Source organism: Coregonus lavaretus (assembly GCF_964263955.1).
Source record: "Coregonus lavaretus genome assembly, chromosome: 4".
Taxonomy (NCBI): Eukaryota; Metazoa; Chordata; class Actinopteri; order Salmoniformes; family Salmonidae; genus Coregonus; species Coregonus lavaretus.
In genome coordinates this window covers 21,397,765-21,423,583 of record NC_139991.1, presented here as the reverse complement: position 1 = coordinate 21,423,583, position 25,819 = coordinate 21,397,765, and the positions used below count along the sequence as shown (strand labels likewise).

Genomic DNA, 25,819 nt, shown 5'->3' with positions numbered 1-25,819 from the left:
AGAAGCAATCAATCAATCAGATTCCAAACTCTCCACCATGGCCAAGATCAAGGAGCTCTCCAAGGATGTCAGGAACAAGATTGTAGACCTACACAAGGCTGGAATGGGCTACAAGACCATCGCCAAGCAGCTTGGTGAGAAGGTGACAACAGTTGGTGCGATTATTCGCAAATGGAAGAAACACAAAAGAACTGTCAATCTCCCTTGGCCTGGGGCTCCATGCAAGATCTCACCTCGTGGAGTTGCAATGATCATGAGAACGGTGAGGAATCAGCCCAGAACTACACAGGAGGATCTTGTCAATGATCTCAAGGCAGCTGGGACCATAGTCACCAAGAAAACAATTGGTAACACACTACACCGTGAAGGACTGAAATCCTGCAGTGCCCGCAAGGTCCCCTGCTCAAGAAAGCACATATATAGGCCCGTCTGAAGTTTGCCAATGAACATCTGAATGATTCAGAGGAGAACTGGGTGAAAGTGTTGTGGTCAGATGAGACCAAAATCGAGCTCTTTGGCATCAACTCAACTCGTTGTGTTTGGAGGAGGAGGAATGCTGCCTATGACCCCAAGAACACCATCCCCACCGTCAAACATGGAGGTGGAAACATTATGCTTTGGGGGTGTTTTTCTGCTAAGGGGACAGGACGACTTCACCGCATCAAAGGGACGATGGACGGGGCCATGTACCGTCAAATCTTGGGTGAGAACCTCCTTCCCTCAGTCAGGGCATTGAAAATGGGTCGTGGATGGGTATTCCAGCATGACAATGACCCAAAACACACGGCCAAGGCAACAAAGGAGTGGCTCAAGAAGAAGCACATTAAGGTCCTGGAGTGGCCTAGCCAGTCTCCAGACCTTAATCCCATAGAAAATCTGTGGAGGGAGCTGAAGGTTCGATTTGCCAAACGTCAGCCTCAAAACTTTAATGACTTGGAGTAGATCTGCAAAGAGAAGTGAGACAAAATCCCTCCTGAGATGTGTGCAAACCTGGTGGTCAACTACAAGAAACGTCTGACCTCTGTGATTGCCAACAAGGGTTTTGCCACCAAGTACTAAGTCATGTTTTGCAGAGGGGTCAAATACTTTTTTCCCTCATTAAAATGCAAATCAATTTATAACATTTTTGCCATGCGTTTTTCTGGATTTTTTTGTTGTTATTCTGTCTCGCACTGTTCAAATAAACCTACCATTAAAATTATAGACTGATCATTTCTTTGTCAGTGGGCAAACGTACAAAATCAGCAGGGGATCAAATACTTTTTTCCCTCACTGTATATGTCCCATTCTTTGGCATTTAAAACACTGCAATGGGGATGAGACAAATTCTCTGACATTGAAACTAAGGAATCCTATCTGTACTTATCCAGGCAAAACTTTCTCAAATCTCAGCAGCACTGATAGGCTTTCACTTCTTTTACCCTCTTTCCTACTGATCAACCTTTTGGCCTCAATCACGCTTCCTCCCTTCACATTTTCTTTAATATCATCCATGGACATAGATATAGGGACCCCAGTGATGACTCCCCTCAATCTAGCATAAGCACCAGGGACATGGCTTTTAATCTTCTTCCCATTAAGCGTTTCCATTTTCAGAATATTGTCTTGCTGAGCCTGGCTACCACAAAATATTAACAACCTAACATTTCCATTTAACCAAACTAATTTGACTTCACCTACCTCTTTCTCTATGGAATTAGTTAGTCGGATAGGTTGTAAGTGAGGCCCTGTGGTTTCATCAAACACCATCACCACTTTCCACTCCAACACATGATTACTCTTGCTTCCTACCTTGGCCCTCTTTATGCTTTCTTCACTAGACGCTCCACTGCTTTCTGTATCATGATCGCTCTTCTTCCTATGACTTTCCACTACCGACCATTCCGGTCCTTGACCCTCATCCTCCCGCTCCATACCATCAGAACTGACACCCATATTGTTCGCATTCCAGCACAGCTGTTGCTTCACCAACTTTTTCTCAATTTCATCCGCACTACTCGCCGCCATTTCCGATCCTCCCCTCTACCTTTGACGTTGACCCTCTCCACACTCCTCCCTACTAACTCAACAATCCCCGACCAAGTTGGTCGGGTCCCCCCCCTCCCCTTCCCCCCCCCCCCCCCTTCCGCCATCTCCCAGAAGGCGTGTTTTCCCTTTGTGTGATCTCAACTGTGAAGATGCAGAGCATGGATTGTGCCAATTGCATAAAATGTACAGTACGGCAACGTGATGATGCAAGCAGTGTGCACGTGGCGTTACTCCCCAACCCTGCTGAGTGCTTATGGTTAATGTGAATGAGGCTTCAGGGATTTTACAGCAGATGCATTACAAGGAATCCTTTCGATGAATGCTCCGTCCTCACAGGCCCCTGAGCCTGTCTAGGGATGTGATTTGAACTGTGACTGAAGAAGTGGGATGGTTCTGGATTGATTTTTATCTTCTTATTTACAATGACGGCCTACCCAAAGGCAAAAGGCCTCCTGCGGGAAAGGGGGCTGGAATAAAAAAATATAGGACAAAACACACATCACGACAAGAGAGACACCACAACACTACATAAAGAGAGACCTAAGACAACAACATAGCATGGTAGCAACACAACATGACAACAACATGGTAGCAACACCACATGACAACAACATGGTAGCAACACAACATGGTAGCAGCACAACATGGTAGCAGCATAACATGGTACAAACATGATTGGGCACAGACAACAGCACAAAGGGCAAGAAGGTAGAGACAACAATACATCACCTGAAGCAACCACAACTGTCAGTAAGACTGTCTATGATTGAGTCTTTGAATGAAGAGATGGAGATAAATCTGTTCAGTTTGAGTGTTTTTTGCAGCTTAGTAGGTGGAGGCAATACACCAATAGGTTCTAGTCTGCCATAAAAATAATTTTTTCTCAGTCGGAGCTCGTTTTTTCCCGAGTTACCAGTTGTTTTGAACGCACTGAAGTCAGAGATTTCCGAGTTCCGAGCTCCCAGTTGTTCTGAACGCGACAAACGCAGCAAAAGATGAGTCCTCTGTCTAGCTCTATGAGACTGCGTCACTCCCCAAGCAGGAAGTGGGATATTGGGAGAGCCGGAAGAGATCGGGCCTAAACGGAATGTTCCATCACACCCCGAGGACTGTCAAGAGCTGCATTATTTTCACATCTCAAATATATTTTTGACAACAGGGAATTTTCATAAAAAGTAAGTAATTGCGATAAACATGAAAGTATCTCTAACTACTACGCGCTCGAGCGCTTTGCAGGATGGAATGCAGGCTGAATTGGAAAAACCAGTCCGAGCTCGACCAGTGCCAGTGGCTAAATCATTTTCGAGACAAGGCAGAGCTAGCTAACTGGAACAGGAAATACTATTACGATGAACCTCTTCATGTTTAGTAGCTATAAATCTAGCTACGCTTGAAATTCATTTCTGTCATTTTCTAATAGAAATATCTCGTTCCCTGTATCGTCTTTTCTGATTCCACTGTTAAACCACTGCAAATTAAAATATGTCGCAAGGTTTGATAAAGATCAAAAACTGTAGCTTCTTTACAAGCTAGCTAACTATGCCAATGTTATTTGTTTGTAATCTCTCACATGTGCACTTGACAAGGCAGCACATTTGAATGGCTGTTGTTGCTGCATTGTCCCTGTGCAGTGGTCCAGTCGAACAGTCCAGCTACAGAACGCGGAAATACTAGTTAGCTACATTATGAAAACACAGCTGCCTGGAAAAACAATTCTAGCTAGCTAATGAAGCCAATTGTCTTACATTTGTATCATGGACGTAGCTTTTCTAACTAAACACTTAATCTGGTGGGGCTGGCAGCCTTCAATACTATGACTACTCACCATCAATGTGCAATACAAGAGGGACTTTTGTGGTTAACTTGGAATAGCTTAAATGGATCGTTTAGCTGACAAAGTCAATGAGCACGTTTCAATGGGGCAGACGTCTGTGTGTAGTTGTGATGCTGGATGGCCAGATGGCTAACAAGAAACTTCGATGTGTGGAATCGTAAGTGGCTCGTTTAAGCTAGTTTCGTCTTGTTCTGGACTTGATACCATGTCTTATTTTCACTGATTTGATGTCAATGCTATGGCTAAAAGTCGCTAGCTAGCTAACCAACAACTGTTACTTGTATTTGAGAAATAAGTGTTTATTGTGCAAATGTTTTCAATAAACATTGGAGATGAAATATCGTTTACATGTTGTCAACATTCTAAGCCAACCCCGTCTGTTTTGCCCCATAGTTGCGCACACGTCGGTTTTGTAGCTAAACAACCAACCCGTCTATGGTCGCACCTCTTTCTTATTTGATACGTTTTTTAAGGGGCTTTGTTATATATGGGGTGTGGTATGTATGTATGTTACAACAGCGCCAGACGGAAGACATCATTTTGTTGTTGTTACAGAAAGAGAGTCCCATTTTGTAACGGGGTGCATCCTCCCTCCGTTTCCCCTCGGAATGAATTGAGCCACGTTGCGTACTAGCCGCTCATTGAACACAGAATCCAGTCTTGTGCTGAGTTAGGCCTTAGTTAAAAGTTGCCCTTCTTGCTGAGACTTGGGTGCTGGATGATGGCCAAAGGCAACCTCAAAAAATCAAAATACACCACAATACCCCCATCCCAGCTTTTTAAAGACTTCTTACTGGTTGATGATTATTAGGTTATTCAATTGTCTGCTCATTTTTAATGACATTCAGATGGGTTTCAGGTCCGATCAAATTCATAGGAAGATGCATGTTTGAATATTGATATACCAACGCAATGTTAGAAACTAATAGCTCACAGGAAATTTGGAGCGATCATTTCCGGCAGTCACATTATCTGACATAAGTAGCTAAGTGTGTGTATGTTTGAGCATGCAAGCCAGTAAAACAAGCGTATTCTCCCCAGATGTGGAAGGCAGCAGCAGGTCAGTCCGTTACCGTGGCGGTGGATGATGGAGGTGACGACTGGGAGACAGACCCAGACTTTGAGGTAAGTCAACCATGGTAATGAAGTCCCACTTTGGTTTCAGTCCAGAGCAATGGATGTTTTTCACCTGTTTCTGCTATTTCCTCTCATCTTATTAACACCTCACCATATCCTCTCCTCCCTCTTTACCCCGTGCCCACTCTTTCTTTTACTATTCCTCCTCTTCCTCTCCATGTTCCTCTGCCCCCCCCCCCCCCCCCCCCCCCCTTTCCCTATTATATCTTCCTCTTTCCTCTCCTTCCCCGCTGACCCCTTTCTCCTTGTTTCCGTGCTAACAGAATGACATTTCAGAGAAGGAGCAGCGGTGGGGGGCCAAGACGGTGGAAGGCTCCGGTCACCAGGAACACATTAAGTGAGTACCACTGCTGTCTTCATCATCCTTATCAACAACAGTTTTCATCATCAGCGTCAGTACCATTTCAAACAGGATCATTTCAACGTCATTGTAATCATGATTTTCTCATTGTCTACCTGTCGATGTTCATACATCTTTGGTCATTTCATTATTCAGTTAACTTTATTTTTATTTTTGACCTTTCATAAGGTTTTTGAGGATGGTCAGTGAAGCCCAGTCATTCTTACCCCATTATTTCTCTCCCTCCTCCCCCTCTTTTCCCTCCTACCCCCTCTCCAGTATCCACCAGCTGCGTGAGAACGTGTCATCGGAGCACAGTGACCTGAGGCAGAAGGAGCAGGCCACCATGCCCAAGGCCTCGGACGGCTATGGGGGCAAGTTTGGGGTGCAGCAGGACCGCATGGACAAGGTGAGTGGTGACCATAGTAATAGAATTACTAGAACGGGAAATGCCCCTCAGACCACAGCAATTTGATTGTATTTTTTTTATTTTGGTGACCATATCTGTAGAAAAGCTGCTTATCCAATGATTCAAAGCCCAGGACCCAACAGCTGATCGATATTACAACAGTCTCCAGAGGGAGGGCGGGAACATTCTTTTGGAATGGAATTAGTTTAACCTGATCTGATTGGCATAGCATTGGCAATTGCATTTCAGTCTTCTACTGATATGTTTACTTTTACACACACGCAGGAATGTTGCCGTGCGTTGACTGGGATTTGTGGCAAAAGCAGCTGAGCTAATCATTGCTGTTTGAGTCTTGTGTTGTTATCCACAATGCTCTAGCCCTCTCTTAACTATCTCTCTCTCTCTGTTTGTGTGCACTGTTTTACCGTGTATGCGTGTATATGTATGCATGTGTGTGTAATGTGTGACCGTGAGCAGGCAGTGGGCCATTTGACCCACCCCCCTCACTCTGCCAGCACACTGGTCAGTGTGTTGTGAATGTTATGACCCAGCACTGTTTACCCCACTGTGTCTGTGTGTGACTCAGCTGTCAACACCTGATCAAACCACTGCATACCCTGCAGTCAGCCTCACACTGTTTGCATTTATTCACCTCTCTCTCCCTCTTTCCCTCTCTCTTTCTCTCGGTCTCCCTCTGTCTCTTTGACTCCCTCTCCCTCTCCAAGTCTGCGGTGGGCCATGAGTACCAGAGTAAGCTGTCCAAGCACTGCTCTCAGACAGACACATCCAAAGGCTTCGGGGGGAAGTTTGGAGTGCAGGGCGACCGCGTCGACAAGGTATGCTCATCACGGTCACATTGGGCTCTCACGGTCAGGTCACATGGTCAGGAAAAAACTCCTGACCCTACTCATGACTACACAGTGATTTTAGGTCTGAATGCTAACTTGACATCTGTATGATGTGGCATTTTGGGACATATCTCCCTTGTAAGATATAGTTTGAGGGACCCAATAGGAATACCCAATTATAGGATGAATGAAAATAATAGAATTTGAGTAAGTGCCCATCTCTCAAGGTGTGTCATTTAGATGAGAATACTTGAATAGCATGAAAAGATACTGGATGATGGTGCTGAGAAATGCTGCGTTCTCCTTTGGCTGCTGACTTTGCTAACATCAACATGGAGATCTCCTCTCCCTTTACAGTCCGCTGTTGGGTTTGACTATGCCGGGAAGACTGAGAAACACGCGTCGCAGAAAGGTGATTTTACACGGTCTGTTAAAACGGGCAAACAACACAAGTTGAACAGTTCAATGTTTTGAAACTCTAGGTAGAAGTTGCACAATATGCTCTGATCTATGATCAGCTCACCATCCTTAGTCCCCACAAATCCTAACTGTATCCATCAGAGGGTAAAAGGCCAATCTGACCTGAGCATTCTGAATACATCCTAGTTGTTTAGACACTTCACATTGTTCAGAAGTTTCTGCTCTGTAGACCATCTGGATGTAATAGTATCTCGCCCAGCCAGACCTTTATGGTATAAGGATGGGTGGCTCTTAGCTCTCAGTGCTCCCCACTCCAGCTGCACTCCCGTGATTCTGTGCTGTGACCACCATTGTTCCTTACCCCCCTCTAGTTGCTAGCGCTATGTGCCCAATCCCAAATGAACCCCTAGCTCCTACTGCGTAAGGCACTTGATCTAAAATGACTACATCGGTGTAATCAAGATGACAACAGCTCCACCTTGCCCTCTGATAGGCTAGGTGGAAATGTACCAATATTGCTCACACCTATCCTATTAAACACTCTGAATCTGAATTTTACAACAGACCTACTGTACATTAAGTGCCTAGATGATATGGGCTAGGGGTTGATTTTGGATTGAGTATTCATCACTGCAGCCACCACTCCCTGCTTCATTCTTGACCTTTGACCCCTCCCCCTGCTTTGATGTGCAGACTACTCCACAGGGTTTGGGGGGAAATACGGGGTGCAGGCAGACCGCGTGGACAAGACAGCAATGGGCTTTGAATACCAGGGCAAAACGGAAAAACACGACTCCCAGAAAGGTTTGTGTAGCGAGTAAAACACACATCATTTGTACATGGGCACACCCACATACATTCGTGCACACATGCATTAGTGGGGGAAAAATATAGCGAAAGTTACGTCCGAGAAAGGTTTGTGTAGCATAACATGAGTACACATACACACACTGAGGGCAAAGTAGGGAAATACAGTCTGTCCTGGTGTCTCACACACATAGTATTTATGAAGGCAAAACCTGCTACAGAGTATGTATCATTGCCTTGCTGCACCCCCCTACCCACACAAACACCCGCCCACGCTCTGTGTGTGTGTGTGTGTGTGTGTGTGCGCGCAGGTCAAAGCCAGCCACATTGATGTCTGAGCTTTTTTTTTACTCCTTGATTACATTATTTTACAGCAGTAGTCAGCAACCCTGGTCCTGGAGAGCTACTGGGTCGATCCACCAATTCAGTGCCTTTTTGATTTCTCCTCATTTTAGCATTCTGTCATAAAGAACACATGTTAAACTTAATAACAAACACGTTTTCCCATCTCAAGAGGTTACATAAAAAAATGACTATAGAAAGTGCCTATTAAGTGTCAAATAAAGTAACAGGGTTGACGATTTCATCGTAAATCAGCCATGAATCCCTTTGTGACAGTGGGAATGGAAGCTTGTTATGTGCAACGGGGAGGGGCAATTGAATGCAAGCTTTACAAAAAACAATTCTGGCCTGGATGTGTAACAGGGTTGACATGACTATTGGATGTTTAGTGTTTCTATAAAAAATTAAACATTAATATGTGTATATATAAAGGAATAGTTTCACCATATTAAAACGTTTTCTTTTCACGTACTGGCATTAACCTTAAAATGAGAGACAGACGTACATTAATCACATGAAATAAATAATCTTCAGAAATTACTTTGTCAAAGCAACAATATAACTAGGGCTTTACAGTGATGGAACTTGGGTAAAAAAAGTAATTAAGTGAGTTGAAATAGAAGTGACACAGGGTTGACAGAGGGACATATCAAAATGATGAATTTGGCACTTTAGCAAGCCTTTATTCATATAAAAAAAAGATTAATTAAGCCATTATTCAAATAAAAATTTTTATTAATTGAATTTTCCATGTGGTCTATTTTAAAAGGCACTTCATTTTTATATAACAGGCTTTTAAAAATCAATATTTCTGCCCAATTTCTACTTAAAATATCGAAGGGATGCAAAAGGCAGTCATTTCGTGGAACAACCCTACAGGATGTGCAGGCTTTAGTTCCGGCCTAGATCTGACACACCTAATTCGGCTTATTAAGGTTTTGATGATATGTTGTTTTTTATTGCTGGGCTGGAACAAATACCTGCACATCCTGTAGCTCTCCACAACCAAGGTTGAAGCCCACCGGTTTACAGTGTTGCAATGTTCTTGCTAAATATTAGGCTGCCAAATTCATGGCTTTGTTGTGTTTTAGCTTGATCAGCTGCTGTACAGTGTTTGCTAAACATGGTTTTTGGACTGTATGACAGTGAATAACACTTGCCTGTGTATATAGGATATAGAATGGGTATCCAGATGGGACTTTGACTGAACTCTGAATTCTCTGCCTTGGGGGCAAGCCCAACTATTTTTTTTCTATGAATAACTATATCTGCTATTTTCCCAACCACTTTCCCGGGTATCATCAGATTACACCAAAGGTTTTGGCGGGAAGTTCGGAGTGGAGACGGACAAGGTGGACAAGAGCGCCTTGGGCTTTGAGTACCAGGGCAAAACAGAGAAGCACGAGTCTCAGAAAGGTGTATGTCCCTTTGTCTCTCACACACACACACACACAAGGCTTGGGCGGTATCCAGATTGTCATACCTTCATACCGACCTTGTGCAATACCGGGATATTCAGTAATACCGGCACTGAACACAAGGGGCGCTGTTTTCAAACCCCACTGATTGTCCCAGGGACAATGCTAATTAAATGCTAACAAGCACATTACGAACATTGTATACAGTCTCTGACCTAAACAAAACAAGTAACAAACAAATGCTGCTCACAGTTTGCTGCACGCACAAAACAAATATTAGACAGCAAGGCTGTTGATCCAGGAGGTGATTCTCTGCTGTTACTCTGCTTGATTTTGGAGGAAGCTAGTCAGTTAGGCAGATAGCTAACTAGCTACTAATTTAGCACATTAAATGTACAACTGCAGAGCATTTATCACATTTTAGACAGTTAACTTAATAGTTATAAGATATCTAGCTGGCAAACATTTAGTTATGAATTCCATACTGTAATTAGATCACCTGGAGCATGCTGCACAACAGTGAGTGACTCACAAGGCTCCGGTCTCGTTGTTCTGTGCTTGTAAACAAACACCACGTGACTGGGGACTACTGGTAAGTTTCATAATGAAAAATTATGTGACAGGTAAAATGAAGAACGCAATCTTTATGTCCTAACATATTGCACAAGTTAACTGCAGATATTTACTTAAAAAGTATCTACAAATATTAATTTATTAAAACACAGAAATAGATTAAATGGTATTGACAAACCATCCCATGGTGTACCGCCTAAGCCTTATGCACACACACATTAACTTGTTTTTCTATTGTGCCTGTGTAACAAGTGGGATGAGGAGAGACAGTGTGGGGCTGTAGATATCTGACAAGTGTACTACACCCCCTTCAGCTCTGATCAGACTTGTTTCTCTCTTCCAGGCTTTTCTCTACAGTGCCCCAAATATCCTACTAGCTAAATAGTTATGCTTGTAGGATCTTGTTTTCAAGCTCTCCCGACGGCCTGGAAAAATGTTACCTTATCATTAGCTTTCCCTCACTGATTATGCAATCCCAGGCTGAGTGTATCAGCTGGTATCAGAGGGAGGGAAAGGTGATCTTCCATTGTTACCCATACTGCACCAAGGCGGTGTTTACAGCCCAGGTGTTGGTCACACGATGGTTGAGATGGTGGCTCAGACACGGGTACCAGAATCCCTACACAGTAGCCATTTTGTAGTGCAGAATGTTATCACATATGTTATCCGGTATTGTACTGTATGCCAATCAGCCATTGACTGAATTATCCAACTTGGGCCTACCTACATTGCACTTTTATTTGTATTTTACCTCCTTTTTCTCCCAATCTCATCGCTACAACTCCCCAACGGGCTCGGGAGAGGTGAAGGTCGAGTCATGTGTCCTCCGAACCGCGCTCCTTAACACCCACCCGTTTAACCTGGAAGCCAGCTGCACCAATGTGTCAGAGGAAACACCGTTCAACTGGCGACAGCCTGCAGGCGCCCGGCCCGCCACAAGCAGTCGCTAGAGCGCGATGAGCCAAGTAAAGCCCCTCCGACCAAAGCATCCCCTAACCCGGACGACGTTGTGCCAATTGTGCACCGTCCTATGGGACTCCCGGTCACGGCTGGTTGTGTGACAGCCCGGGATCGAACCCGGGTCTGTAGTGACGCCTCAAGCACTATGATGCAGTGCCTTAGACCGCTGCGCCACTCGGGAGACACATCCTACTTTGCACTTTAGTATCCATGCTGATATTCTCCGTGCCCTTCACAGATTACGTGAAGGGCTTTGGTGGCAAGTTTGGCGTGCAGACGGACAGACAGGACAAGTCGGCCTTGGGATGGGACCACCAGGAGAAACTGCAGCTCCACGAGTCACAGAAAGGTACCCGTGTTTGACCTGTGTTTACCCTGTGTTTACGAACGTTTTATTCCACCTAACACCTAACCTTAGTAGCAGGAAAACGCACACAGGAAATGTGTTCACATCCTAACCCACCCACCCAACACACTTTTTACTGATGTGGTTATTTTGTGGTTTTACTATTGAGTCATTGAGGTTAAAGTATTTCCTTTGTCTGGTGCCGTGGCATCTGCCACAGGCTCATAATAGAAGAAGTGAGAACAGACAGCGCTAGACAGACAGAGGACTGATCAGTCTAGCGCTCAGGCTGGATTTACTGGATGTGCATAGCACCTTGGTTCTTTTGGTTTAAGTTGTTGACAAAGTTTTTCATTTGATGTGTGTTTTATGTACTGTAATTCTGTATGTTTCTATTCTGTGTGTGTATGCTTTTATATACTGTATGTAGTAAGTAAGGCAGGATTGCTATGTGTGTGCGTACGTCTCTGTGTGTGTGTGTGTGTTTGGTCTGAGTGCGGCAGGACTTGTGTACTTGTTTATATCTGTATGTAAATGTCTGTTTGTGCCTATACAGTTGAAGTCGGAAGTTTACATACACCTTAGCCAAATACATTTAAACTCAGTTTTTCACAATTCCTGACATTTAATACTAGTAAAAATTCCCTGTCTTAGGTCAGTTAGGATCACCACTTTATTTTAAGAATGTGAAATGTCAGAATAATAGTAGAGTGATTTATTTCAGCTTTTATTTATTTCATCACATTCCCAGTGGGTCAGAAGTTTACATACACTCAATGAGTATTTGGTAGCATTGCCTTAAACAATTTAAACTTCGGTCAAACATTTTGGGTAGCCTTCCACAAGCTTCCCACAATAAGTTGGGTGAATTTTGGCCCATTCCTCCTGACAGAGCTGGTGTAACTGAGTCAGGTTTGTAGGCCTCCTTGCTCGCACACGCTTTTTCAGTTCTGCCCACAAATGTTCTATAGGATTGAGGTCAGGGCTTTGTGATGGCCACTCCAATACCTTGAGTTTGTTGTCCTTAAGCCATTTTGCCACAACTTTGGAAGAATGCTTGGGGTCATTGTCCATTTGGAAGACCCATTTGTGACCAAGCTTTAACTTCCTGACTGATGTCTTGAGATGTTGCTTCAATATATCCACATAATTTTCCTTCCTCATGATGCCATCTCTTTTGTGAAGCGCACCAGTCCCTCCTGCAGCAAAGCACCCCCACAGCATGATGCTGCCACCCCCGTGCTTCACGGTTGGGATGGTGTTCTTCGGCTTGCAAGGATCCCCCTTTTTCCTCCAAACATAATGATGGTCATTTTGGCCAAACAGTTCTATTTTTGTTTCATCAGACAAGAGGACATTTCTCCAAAAAGTAAGGTCTTTGTCCCCATGTGCAGTTGCAAACCGTAGACTGGCTTTTTTATGGTGGTTTTGGAGCAGTGGCTTCTTCCTTGCTGAGCGGCCTTTCAGGTTATGTCGATATAGGACTCGTTTTACTGTGGATATAGATACTTTTGTACCTGTTTCCTCCAGCATCTTTACAAGGTCATTTGCTGCTGTTCTGGGATTGATTTGCACTTTTCGCACCAAAGTACGTTCATCTCTAGGAGACAGAACACGTCTCCTTCCTGAGCGGTATGACGGCTACGTGGTCCCATGGTGTTTATACTTGCGCACTATTGTTTGTTCAGATGAACGTGGTACCTTCAGGCGTTTGGAAATTGCTCCCAAGGATGAACCAGACTTGTGGAGGTCTACAATTTCTTTTCTTGGCTGATTTCTTTTGATTTTCCCATGATGTCAAGCAAAGAGGCACTGAGTTTGAAGGTAGACCTTGAAATACATCCACAGGTACACTTCCAATTGACTCATGATGTCAATTAGCCTATCAGAAGCTTCTAAAGCCATGACATCATTTTCTGGAGTTTTCCGAGCTATTTAAAGGCACAGTCAACTTAGTGTATGTAAACTTCTGACCCACTGAATTTGTGATACAGTGAATTATAAGTGAAATAATCTGTCTGTAAACAATTGTTGGAAAAATTACTTGTCATGCACAAAGTAGATGTCCTAACCGACTTGCCAAAACTATAGTTTGTTAACAAGAAATCTGTGGAGTGGTTGAAAAACAAGTTTTAATGACTCCAACCTAAGTGTATGTAAACTTCCGACTTCAACTGTATATACTCTGTGTGTTTGTATGTGTGTGTCTATATATATATGTTTGTGTGTATTGTATTGTTTCAGACTATAAGCGTGGGTTCGGAGGGCAGTATGGGGTAGAGCTGGAGAAGCAAGACCAGTGTGCCCTGGGTTATGAGCACAAGGAGAGGCTGGCCAAGCACGAGTCTCAGCAAGGCACAGCACACACCGTCCCTCCTTTTCTTTCCAAAGTTTATTTTTTGCCCCAGAACTGTTTTGGAATGTCTAAAGCGCCTTTGCCCTTTACCCGTCCCCCTTCAAAACATCACCCTGTACAAACTACCCCCAGGGCCGGACAATATCGACAAAAATAGATATTCATCACCAATAGCAATAATATATATACATTCATTCTTTCATTCATTCATTACCAGTCAAAAGTTTGGACACCTACTCATTCCAGGTTTTTTTTTTTTTACTATTTTCTACACCGGTGCAAATTTGGACACATTTCCACCTGTCTAATGTCCATTGCTCGTGTTTCTTGGCCCAAGCAGGTCTCTTCTTCTTATTGGTGTCATTTAGTAGTGGTTTCTTTGCAGCAATTCGACCACGAAGGCCTGATTTCAAACAGTCCCCTCTGAACAGTTGATATTGAGATGTGTCGGTTACTTGAACTCTGAAGCATTTATTTGGGCTGCAATTTCTGAGGCTGGTAACTCTAATGAACGTATCCTCTGCAGCAGAGGTAACTCTGGGTCTTCCATTCCTGTGGCGGTCCTCATGAGAGCCAGGTTCATCATAGTGCTTGATAAATTTTGCGACTGCACTTGAAGAAACTTTTGGTATTGACTGACCTTCGTGTCTTAAAGTATTGATGAACTGTTGTTTCTCTTTGCTTATTTGAGCTGTTCTTGCCATAATATGGACTTGGTCTTTTACCAAATAGGGCTATCTTATGTATACCCCCCTATCTATACCCCCCCCCCCCCCCCCCCACCATGTCACATCACAACTAATTGGCTCAAACGCATTAAGAAGGAAAGAAATTCCACAAGCGTAATGAGAGCTGTTCAATGGGGTTGAGGTCAGGGCTCTGTGCAGGCCAGTCAAGTTCTTCCACACCGATCTCGACAAACCATTTCTGTATGGACCTCGCTTTGTGCACGGGGGCATTGTCATGCTGAAACAGGAAAGGGCCTTCCCCAAATTGTTGCCACAAAGCTGGAAGCACAGAATTGTCTAGAATGTCTTTGTATGCTGTAGCGTTAAGATTTTCCTTCACTGGAACTAAGGGGCCTAGCCTGAACGTTACAGTTGGCACTATGCATTGGGGCAGGTAGCGTTCTCCTGGAATCCTTCAAACCCAGATTAATCTGTCGGACTGCCAGTGATTCATCACTCCAAAGAACGCATTTTCACTGCTCCAGAGTTCAATGACAGCGAGCTTTACACCACTCCAACCGGCGCTTGGCATTGGGCATGGTGATATTAGACTTGTGTGCGGCTGCTCGGCCATGGAAACCCATTTCACGAATCTCCTGACGAACAGTTATTGTGCTGACGTTGCTTCCAGAGGCAGTTTGGAACTCGGTAGTGCGTGTTGCAACCGAGGACAGACAATTTTTATGTGCTACGTGCTTCATCACTCGGTGGTCCCGTTCTGTGAGCTTGTTTGGCCTACCACTTTACGGCTGAACTGTTGTTGCTCCTAGATGTTTCCACTTAATAACAGCACTTACAGTTGATTGGGGCAGCTCTAGCAGGGCAGAAATTTGACTTGTTGGAAAGGTGGCATCCTATGACGGTGCCACGTTGAAAGTCACTGAGCTCTTCAGTAAGGCCATTCTATGGGCAATGTTTGTCTATGGAGATTTCATGGCTGTGTGCTCGATTATATACACTGAGTGTGGCTGAACTAGCCGAATCAACTAATTTGAAGGGATGTCCACATACTTTTGTGTGTGTATATAGATCGATAAACAAACTTGTAGGATCCTAGGATATAATTGGTATTATAAATACATTTAAATACATTCCTTTCAGACATTCCTATTGTATGGTAACGCAACCACTATTCAGAAATGTTAAGATAAATCCAAGTTGGCTACAATGGCTACAGATTGTAGCCAACTTGTATTCCACGATATTCACGCTACAACTGGCAAAATACTCATCAGTGCACATCTTTATCGCGATACCGACAAATACACAATGATCGCCCAGCCCTACCCTTCCTCCATTGTCAGCATTTTTATTTTATTTTATGCTCTTTCACAGGTCTGCATGCCTTTTTTACTTTAACCCTTTCTTAAATTTAAGCGATAGTTCACCCGTAAAGTGATTCTTTAGGGAACTATCAATTGAATTTGTGAATTAAAGGCACACTAACTATTTATTGTCTGCTGTTTACAGACTACTCCCATGGGTTCGGAGGGAAGTTTGGCGTCCAGAAGGACAGAATGGATAAGGTACATTGTCTCTATACCTAATATCTGAAGACTGGGGATTTCTGAACTATTGTGTGTAGTTACTCTCCTCCCTCTCATTTGAATGGCAGAGTGCAGGTAACTTTGAGGATGTGGAGAAACCAAGCCCTGCCTACCAGAGGACCAAGCCTGTGGAAACTGGTAAGTAACCACAAAACCAGCGTGTGTGTGTTAATGTGCGATATGTTTGTCAAGATCATTGCAAAATATGAATTTGAACCACTGGTTTGATTATGATCCGCCCTCCTTAGCTGGCAGCAGCACGGGCAGCATCAAGGCCCGCTTCGAGAACATCGCCAAGCAGAAGGAGGAGGAGGACAAGAAGCGGGCGGATGAGGAGAGAACCCGCCGCCAGGCCAAGGAGAAGCAGGAGCAAGAGGAGGCGCGGCGCAAGATAGAGGAGACAGCCAAAGCCAAGCCTGCCTCCCCGGCTCCTGAGCCCAGCCCTACCATTCGCCCCACCCCTCCTGCCCAGCAAGCCGCACCTTCGCCTGTATCTGCAGCCGCCGACCCAGTTTACCAGGTGAATGACAACAGGTTCCACCATTCACTGCACTCCCACAAATGCCTGTTTGCTTAACATGCCTACATGCTCATCACTTTTTTTTGCCAGTAGTTAGTTTGCTGAGTAAAATATGGATGAGTACATCCTTCAAAAATGGATGAAATCAATCCTTCATGCAGTTTAGTGACATTGGCGTGAACAAGGATGATCTGATTTATTCCAATGCCGCAGTCTTCTCGCTTTTCCTTTGTGACTTTCCTTACCATGCTTTCTGTGATGTTTTCATAGAGGAAGAAAAAGAAGGTAAAGTCCCCAAAATTGAAAAACATTCAGTTAAGGAGGAATTTGAATTGACCCAGGGAGCTATTATCTGACGGTGTTTCTCCCTCTGCTGGCTGAGTCAGGACTCTGGTGTGTACGAGGATCCTGCAGCAGCGGAGAATGGGGAGGAGCTGTACGAGGCAGAGCCTAACTCCCGGCCCTCTGCCGAGCAGATGTATGAGGAGCCTCCCGCCCAGGAGGAGGCGCTATACCAGAGTCCTGACGAGACAGGAGGTGAGAGAATGAGAGTGAACGAGGTGAGGGGGGAGGAGCAGGATATTTTTAGTGCCATTTGCTGAGTCACTGTCCCCTCCTTCATTGCACTGATCTGAAAGAACTGACCAGGTGAAAGCCAGCCTAATGAGAGTTTCTACCTTCTTGTTTTCACCTGTCAAGTATTTTCCAATCAGTGCAAATGAAGGGGAGAGGATGAGAAAAGGACATATTTTTAAGCAATTGAGATTGAGCCATTGGGAGAATCTCGATTGGATCTGCTCAATTCCTTGCATCCTCTCCTCGATTAACTTTGACCTTTTTCAGCAGGAAGTGCGGAGGGGAATAGAGGAAACGTGGAAACAAATGCATGAAATGACTCTCCTTCTCCAGTAGCGCGTTTCAGGCAAATTACGTTTACAGAGGAGGAATCCCTAAATATGTGTAAAGTACTAAAAATAGGAGAGCTAGTGCCAGAGATGTTATTGATAAAAATATTACTAGAGTATTGTTTTTAATGGTGTGCATTTGTTCATCCTACGTGAAAACAACAGCTGATTCAAAGGGGGTGTGGCGGATTACAACACTTTTCCCGATAGTATACACTTAAGTATCCTCGGCCGGAAAAGGCTATCGAGGAGAGGCACAAACTCCTCCGTTCACCTATTAATGAATTGACACTCCCACATATGGTGACCACTTATCGGTTTCAAGGCCAAGAGGGAGAGGAGGACGGAGGAGTCAAGGAGAGGACCGAATTTTGCCCAATTGACAATCTCCCATTGTGTTTTGTCTTCCTGTGTCCTCTGAATGAACTGTGACCTTTTCCCTGCAGACGCCAAGACATATGAGTACGGGGAGGACTTGGGGGTAACCGCAGTGGCCCTGTATGACTACCAAGCAGGTGAGTGGAGGCAAGCCCTCTATAGTCTATACTTTGATCATCACATCTATCAAAACCCTCATTTTTAAGATCAATATATCCTCATAATTACCCCAAAAATACAGTACTACAATAGATACAATATATAATACAATACTCAGACACATTTATCATATAAACAAACCCTTTTGACATTCTTTATAATATGAGGGCAGTGGAATGCAAAGTAAACTGATATGGAATGTCTGCCTTCCAGCTGGTGATGACGAGATCTCCTTCGACCCTGATGACATCATCACTAACATTGAGATGATTGACGAGGGCTGGTGGAGGGGCGTGTGCCGGGGAGCCTACGGCCTCTTCCCAGCCAATTACGTTGAGGTTCGGCAATGAGCCCGCCCACTACACCAAACTGTCTCTCCCCATCCCTCCATCACTTCTGATTCCTCTTTCTCTCGCGCTCCGTCATTCTATTGATCACGGTGCTTCTTTCAAGTGTGCTGGACATTCTCAGGTCTTTCAGCTGTCCCTGTCCGTCTTCCTTTCTCTCGCTCCTCTCCTTGGGAAGAGGCTTCAGCCTGATAAAGGACTTAGAATAAAAGAAGAGTCACGGACAAACACTCACCCTGGCTCGGCTACGCAATAGAGAGAGATAAAGTGAGCGGGCGAACCCTGCTATGACAGAAAGGCCTTTCATTGTAAAGCAGGACATCAGAAAAACACTACTCCCATTATAATAGCTAGTTAAATTCTTGGTTCTATAAGATGCCAGGAACTCTTGCTGCTTTGCCCCACTTGCACCTGTTAGTTAATTTACTTTAAATTGAAATATTTCCTCTGACATGTATTCAAACTTCCATGGTATCGATTGAGACCTGGCGGCTACAGTATCACTCGCAGTATAGATATTAAGATCACTAAAGATAGAGGTGACGTAGAAATGAACCCCAGGCTTTATGTGCGTATGGTGACGTTGTGGTCCTCTTTTTATGACTGCTTAAAGTAACTTTTAGACCCAAGTTTGGAACTAGCATGATGACAAACACAACTGGAGATGTATTATGTTTTGATTAAATAATGCCACTTCCAGAAGTTGTTTGACGTTGATTGGGGAACTAGCACTTTGGATCAGTTTGGTAATAGTACAGACCAGTGGTGAATTGATTGGTGTGTAGCTGGTTCGGAGAGAACTCTGACACGGTTTGAGCTGCAGTGATTTCTTTCTCTTTGGAACACTATTGTTTGCTTTAGTTAGCAGAGATCAGATAATGCTAAGAAACCGAATTGGGATGGTTTTGAAGATGTGTTATTGAAAACAGTATGTTTGCCTGGGGTTACCCACATTTTTGGTGTAACGCCTTTATTTGCTTAATCATGGGGCCAATACGATCACCATAGATGTTGTAAATCTCTGTTGCTTCTTCTAGTCTCCTCCTTTTCTCATTGTCATGAAAGAAGACACCAGAAAGCAGCAGAAGAAAATAAATAATGTAATTGTATTTTTAATCACCCGCCCATAGTCCTGCAGTAGATCATGTCAAATAGGACGCTGAAAATAAATGATGTACAGAAATGTTTTTATGATGCTCTAACCCCTGCCATCGCTGCGTGTTCGACGTAGACAAGACCTTTATATTTTGTCACAGGCTTGATGTCACGCTGCCTGTGACAGGAGTCTGTCACGTGTTCATGTACTGTATGTGTCATGTCTGCCGCGTGTTCATGTACTGTACATGTATGTGGGTACTTGGTATTTTATTATGTCTGGGGCCACATTGACATCCTTATCATGACCAACATGTGTACTGTTGACTGAAGTGATATTTATCTATAGGGGGCTATAAGTACTCAAATAATGCTCTGTAACAATATTGGGCTATAAGGGGATTCTGACTGTGGTCGTTTCTAAAACGCAGAGTGATTATTTTAACCGATGATTATCTCACCCCAACGTCACAGCGATCTAATGCAGTAGTGTAGCTTCAGTAGGTGTGTGTGTGGGTGAGTGGTGATGGGATCTCATCAAATAAATTCTTTGGGGTTTTATAATTAAAAGTGACCTTTTTATATTTGTTTATTTTTATCTGTACTTCTGCTTGCTCAAGTCACCACATTACCTGCTTCTTCTTTTTTTTGTAAGTAAGTAGTTTCAAAAAACAATGTATGGATAGTATTTTGGTTACTTCGATTAATTGTTACACCTGCTATGTACATCCTGAAATGAACAGCTTCTGTATAACAAATCCTCAACCTTATGAAGGTGCGTAACGGGCTTTGCAGGCGTGGTTCTCTTGCGCGCGCTGAATAAATGTAATTCAACCACTGAAACCGTCCCACTTGCTGGCCAACAGATTTTCTTGTGGAGTTTTCATTCAATAGGGTTTTCAGTACATTTATCTTAAGCCATTTCTTTAAATACGGTGTACCCTTTTTAGTTTGAATTTTGTCGACAGACTCAATAGAATATATCAAGAGAATGGGTTCAGAATATTAGGGGTCAATGAAAGAAAGCCATCTGAATATATGCATATTCGTCTCTTCCAGCACCAAGTGGTAGATTTCAAAATGCTCTGATCTTGTAGATTATTTGGGGTTAGGAAAGTATTTATGAATCATAAACAGGTTTGGAGAGCCTTTATGCACGAAAGAAAAGTGGTTTTTGATTCTTTCTGAAAATGACCACATTCAGTTCTTTAACCCATGGTGATGTTGGAAGATTGGTATACATATAATTATAATAGGGAGAATAGAGTATAATGGTAGGCTATACCCTCGTCTATTGCCTGCACGAACCATGGAACTGTGCGATGACACAGCCAAGTATTGTGCCATGCGTCGCGTTTAAACCGTTACTGCTTGGTCTGCTCTCCACTCCTAAACGATTTAATTTGCTTAAATGTCTTTTTTTATATATCAACTGTTACTAATGATCCTCCGCAAAAAACACCTGGCCGTGACGGCGTTTACAGAGGAAGCAATGTAATGAAATGGAGTAATAATGTAGATCATGAGAATGTACAGTGGCTTGCGAAAGTATTCATCCCCCTTGGCATTTTTCCTATTTTGTTGCCTTACAACCTGGAATTAAAATATACTTTTGGGGGGGTTGTATCATTTCATTTAAAAACATGCCTACCACTTTGAAGATGGAAAAAATGTTTTCTTGTGAAACAAACAAGAAATAAGACAAAAAAAACAGAACTTGAGCGTGCATAACCATTCACCCCCACCAAACTTAATACTTTGTAGAGACACCTTTTGCAGCAATTACTGCTGCAAGTCTCTTGGGGTATGTCTCTATAAGCTTGGCACATCTAGCCACTGGGATTTTTGCCCATTCTTCAAGGCAAAACTGCTCCAACTCCTTCAAGTTGGATGGGTTCCGCTGGTGTACAGCAATCTTTAAGTCATACCACAGATTCTCAATTGGATTGAGGTCTGGGCTTTGACTAGGCCATTCCAAGACATTTAAATGTTTCCCCTTAAACCACTCGAGTGTTGCTTTAGCAGTATGCTTAGGGTCATTGTCCTGCTGGAAGGTGAACCTCCGTCCCAGTCTCAAATCTTTGGAAGAATGACACAGGTTTCCCTCAAGAATTTCCCTGTATTTGGCGTCATCCATCATTCCTTCAATTCTGACCAGTTTCCCAGTCCCTGCCGATGGAAAAACATCCCCACAGCATGATGCTGCCACCACCATGCTTCACTGTGGGGATGGTGTTCTCGGGGTGATGAGAGGTGTTGGGTTTGCGCCAGACATGGCGTTTTCCTTGATGACCAAAAAGCTCAATTTTTGTCTCATCTGACCAGAGTACCTTCTTCCATATGTTTGGGGAGTCTCCCACATGCCTTTTGGCGAACACCAAACGTGTTTGCTTATTTTTTTCTTTAAGCAATGGCTTTTTTCTGGCCACTCTTCCGTAAAGCCGAGCTCTGTGGAGTATACGGCTTAAAGTGGTCCTATGGACAGATACTCCAATCTCCGCTGTGGAGCTTTGTAGCTCCTTCAGGGTTATCTTTGGTCTCTTTGTTGCCTCTCTGATTAATGCCCTCCTTGCCTGGTCCGTGAGTTTTGGTGGGCGGCCCTCTCTTGGCAGGTTTGTTGTGGTGCCATATTCTTTCCATTTTTGAATAACGTATTTAATGGTGCTCCGTGGGATGTTCAAAGTTTCTGATATTTTTTTATAACCCAACCCTGATCTGTACTTCTCCACAACTTTGTCCCTGACCTGTTTGGAGAGCTCCTTGGTCTTCATGGAGCCGCTTGCTTGGTGGTGTTGCAGACTCTGGGGCCTTTCAGAACAGGTGTGTATATATACTGAGATCATGTGACAGATCATGTAACACTTAGATTGCACACAGGTGGACTTTATTTAACTAATTATGTGACTTCTGAAGGTAATTGGTTGCACCAGATCTTATTTTGGAGCTTCATAGCAAAGGGGGTGAATACATATGCATATGCACCACTTTTCTGTTATTTATTTTTTTGACATTTTTTTCATTTCACTTCACCATTTTGGACTATTTTGTGTATGTCCATTACATGAAATCCAAATAAAAATAAATTTAAATTACAGGTTTTAATGCAACAAAATAGGAAAAACGCCAAGGGGGATGATTACTTTTGCAAGGCACTGTATACCAACTGAAGGGAACAACAGTAGTTGAATATGTGTTGTTATTAGGCCTACTGATGGTCGATACTGATAGTGGCTAATATTTATCTTGATAGAAATAAACAGTGGTGGAAAAAGTATCCAATTGTCATACTTGAGTAAAAGTAAAGATACCTTAATAGAAAATGACTCAAGTAAAAGTGAAAGTCACCCAGTAAAATACTACTTGAGTAAATGTCAATGTATTTAGTTTTAAATATACTTAAGTATCAAAAGTAAATCTAATTGCTAAAATATACCTACAGTTGAAGTCGGAAGTTTACATACACTTAGGTTGGAGTCATTAAAACTCATTTTTCAACCACTCCACAAATGTCTTGTTAACAAACTATAGTTTTGGCAAGTAGTTTTTCCAGCTATTGTTTACAGACAGATTATTTAACTTATAATTCACTATCACAATTCCAGTGGGTCACTAAGTAGACTGTGCCATTAAAAAGCTTGGAAAATTCCAGAAAATGATGTCATGGCTTTTGAAGCTTCTGATAGGCTAATTGACATCATTTGAGTCAATTGGAGGTGTACCTGTGGATGTATTTCAAGGTCTATCTTCGCTTGACATCATGGGAAAATCAAAAGAAATCAGCCAAGACCTCAGAAAAAAAATTGTAGACCTCCACAAGTCTGGTTCATCCTTGGGAGCAATTTCCAAACGCCTGAAGGTACCACGTTCATCTGTACAAACAATAGTACGCAAGTATAAACACCATGGGACCACGCAGCCGTCATACCGCTCAGGAAGGAGACGCGTTCTGTCTCCTAGAGATTAACGTACTTTGGTGTGAAAAGTGCAAATCAATCCCAGAACAACAGCAAAGGACCTTGTGAAGATGCTGGAGGAAACCGGTACAAAAGTGTCTATATCCACAATAAAACGAGTACTATATCGACATAATCTGAAAGGCCGCTCAGCAAGGAAGAAGCCACTGCTCCAAAACCGCCATAAAAAAGCCAGACTACGGTTTGCAACTGCACATGGGGACAAAGATCGTACTTTTTGGAGAAATGTCCTTTGGTCTGATGAAACAAAAATAGAACTGTTTGGCCATAATGACCATCGTTATGTTTGGAGGAAAAAGGGGGACGCTTGCAATTAGAAGAACACCATCCCAACCGTGAAGCACGGGGGTGGCAGCATCATGCTGTGGGGGTGCTTTGCTGCAGGAGGAACTGGTGCACTTCACAAAATAGATGGCATCATGAGGAAGGAAAATGATGTGGATATATTGAAGCAACATCTCAAGACATCAGTCAGGAAGTTAAAGCTTGGTCGCAAATGGGTCTTCCAAATGGACAATGACCCCAAGCATACTTCCAAAGTTGTGGCAAAATGCCTTAAGGACAACAAAGTCAAGGTATTGGATTGGCCATCACAAAGCCTGACCTCAATCCTATAGAAAACTTGTGGGCAGAACTGAAAAAGCATGTGCGAGCAAGGAGGCCTACAAACACTTTTTCAGTTCTGCCCACAAATGTTCTATAGGATTGAGGTCAGGGCTTTGCGATGGCCACGAGTTACATTTTAGTCATTTAGCAGACGAGACATACAGTAGTGAGTGCATATACAGTGGGGGGAAAAAAGTATTTAGTCAGCCACCAATTGTGCAAGTTCTCCCACTTAAAAAGATGAGAGAGGCCTGTAATTTTCATCATAGGTACAAGTCAACTATGACAGACAAAATGAGGAAAAAAAATTCAGAAAATCACATTGTAGGATTTTTTATGAATTTATTTGCGAATTATGGTGGAAAATAAGTATATGGTCAATAACAAAAGTTACTCAATACTTTGTTATATACCCTTTGTTGGCAATGACACAGGTCAAATGTTTTCTGTAAGTCTTCACAAGGTTTTCACACACTGTTGCTGGTATTTTGGCCCATTCCTCCATGCAGATCTCATCTAGAGCAGTGATGTTTTGGGGCTGTCGCTGGGCAACACAGACTTTCAACTCCCTCCAAAGATTTTCTATGGGGTTGAGATCTGGAGACTGGCTAGGCCACTCCAGGACCTTGAAATGCTTCTTACGAAGCCACTCCTTCGTTGCCCGGGCGGTGTGTTTGGGATCATTGTCATGCTGAAAGACCCAGCCACATTTCATCTTCAATGCCCTTGCTGATGGAAGGAGGTTTTCACTCAAAATCTCACGATACATGGCCCCATTTATTATTTCCTTTACACGGATCAGTCGTCCTGGTCCCTTTGCAGAAAAACAGCCCCAAAGCATGATGTTTCCACCCCCATGCTTCACAGTAGGTATGGTGTTCTTTGGATGCAACTCAGCATTCTTTGTCCTCCAAACACGACGAGTTGAGTTTTTACCAAAAAGTTATATTTTGGTTTCATCTGACCATATGACATTCTCCCAATCCTCTTCTGGATCATCCAAATGCACTCTATCAATCTTCAGACGGGCCTGGACATGTACTGGCTTAAGCAGGGGGACACATCTGGCACTGCAGGATTTGAGTCCCTGGCGGCGTAGTGTGTTACTGATGGTAGCCTTTGTTACTTTGGTCCCATCTCTCTGCAGGTCATTCACTAGGTCCCCCCGTGTGGTTCTGGGATTTTTGCTCACCGTTCTTGTGATCATTTTGACCCCACGGGGTGAGATCTTGCGTGAGATTATCAGTGGTTTTGTATGTCTTCCATTTCCTTATAATTGCTCCCACAGTTGATTTCTTCAAACCAAGCTGCTTACCTATTGCAGATTCAGTCTTCCCAGCCTGGTGCAGGTCTACAATTTTGTTTCTGGTGTCCTTTGACAGCTCTTTGGTCTTGGCCATAGTGGAGTTTGGAGTGTGACTGTTTGAGGTTGTGGACAGGTGTCTTTTATACTGATAACAAGTTCAAACAGGTGCCATTAATACAGGTAACGAGTGGAGGACAGAGGAGCCTCTTAATGAAGAAGTTACAGGTCTGTGAGAGCCAGAAATCTTGCTTGTTTGTAGGTGACCAAATACTTATTTTCCACCATAATTTGCAAATAAATTCATTAAAAATCCTACAATGTGATTTTCTGGATTTTTTTTTCTCATTTTGTCTGTCATAGTTGACGTGTACCTATGATGAAAATTACAGTCCTCTCTCATCTTTTTAAGTGGGAGAACTTGCACAATTGGTGGCTG

At 43.3% G+C, this 25,819-nt stretch overlaps 1 protein-coding gene across 2 annotated transcripts; it reads left to right on the top strand.

Moving 5' to 3' along the window:
* The first annotated feature begins 3,057 nt into the window (after window positions 1-3,057).
* On the top strand, window positions 3,058-20,079 carry LOC311128485 (src substrate cortactin-like). 2 transcript variants are annotated; one of them, XM_084160655.1, is made up of 15 exons: window positions 3,058-3,203; window positions 4,904-4,987; window positions 5,263-5,336; window positions 5,619-5,748; window positions 6,474-6,584; window positions 6,954-7,008; window positions 7,710-7,820; window positions 9,471-9,581; window positions 11,355-11,465; window positions 16,017-16,072; window positions 16,162-16,231; window positions 16,342-16,613; window positions 17,000-17,150; window positions 17,965-18,033; window positions 18,269-20,079. In XM_084160655.1, the coding sequence occupies exons 2-15, from the start codon at window positions 4,904-4,906 to the stop codon at window positions 18,403-18,405; spliced, it is 1,542 nt and encodes a 513-aa protein (XP_084016781.1). In that variant the 5' UTR covers window positions 3,058-3,203; the 3' UTR covers window positions 18,406-20,079. The 2 variants fall into 2 exon arrangements, with proteins under 2 accessions (XP_084016781.1, XP_084016782.1); XM_084160656.1 differs by having other exon boundaries at window positions 17,000-17,173.
* The last annotated feature ends 5,740 nt before the right edge of the window (window positions 20,080-25,819 follow it).

Excerpts from the sequence above, each read along its gene's own strand:
- LOC311128485 (XM_084160655.1), top strand. The coding sequence starts at position 4,904 with ATGTGGAAGGCAGCAGCAGGTCAGTCCGTTACCGTGGCGGTGGATGAT. Across the intron at positions 4,988-5,262 it reads AGACAGACCCAGACTTTGAG|AATGACATTTCAGAGAAGGA; the intron begins GTAAGTCAACCA and ends CCGTGCTAACAG. Across the intron at positions 18,034-18,268 it reads CCTGTATGACTACCAAGCAG|CTGGTGATGACGAGATCTCC; the intron begins GTGAGTGGAGGC and ends TCTGCCTTCCAG.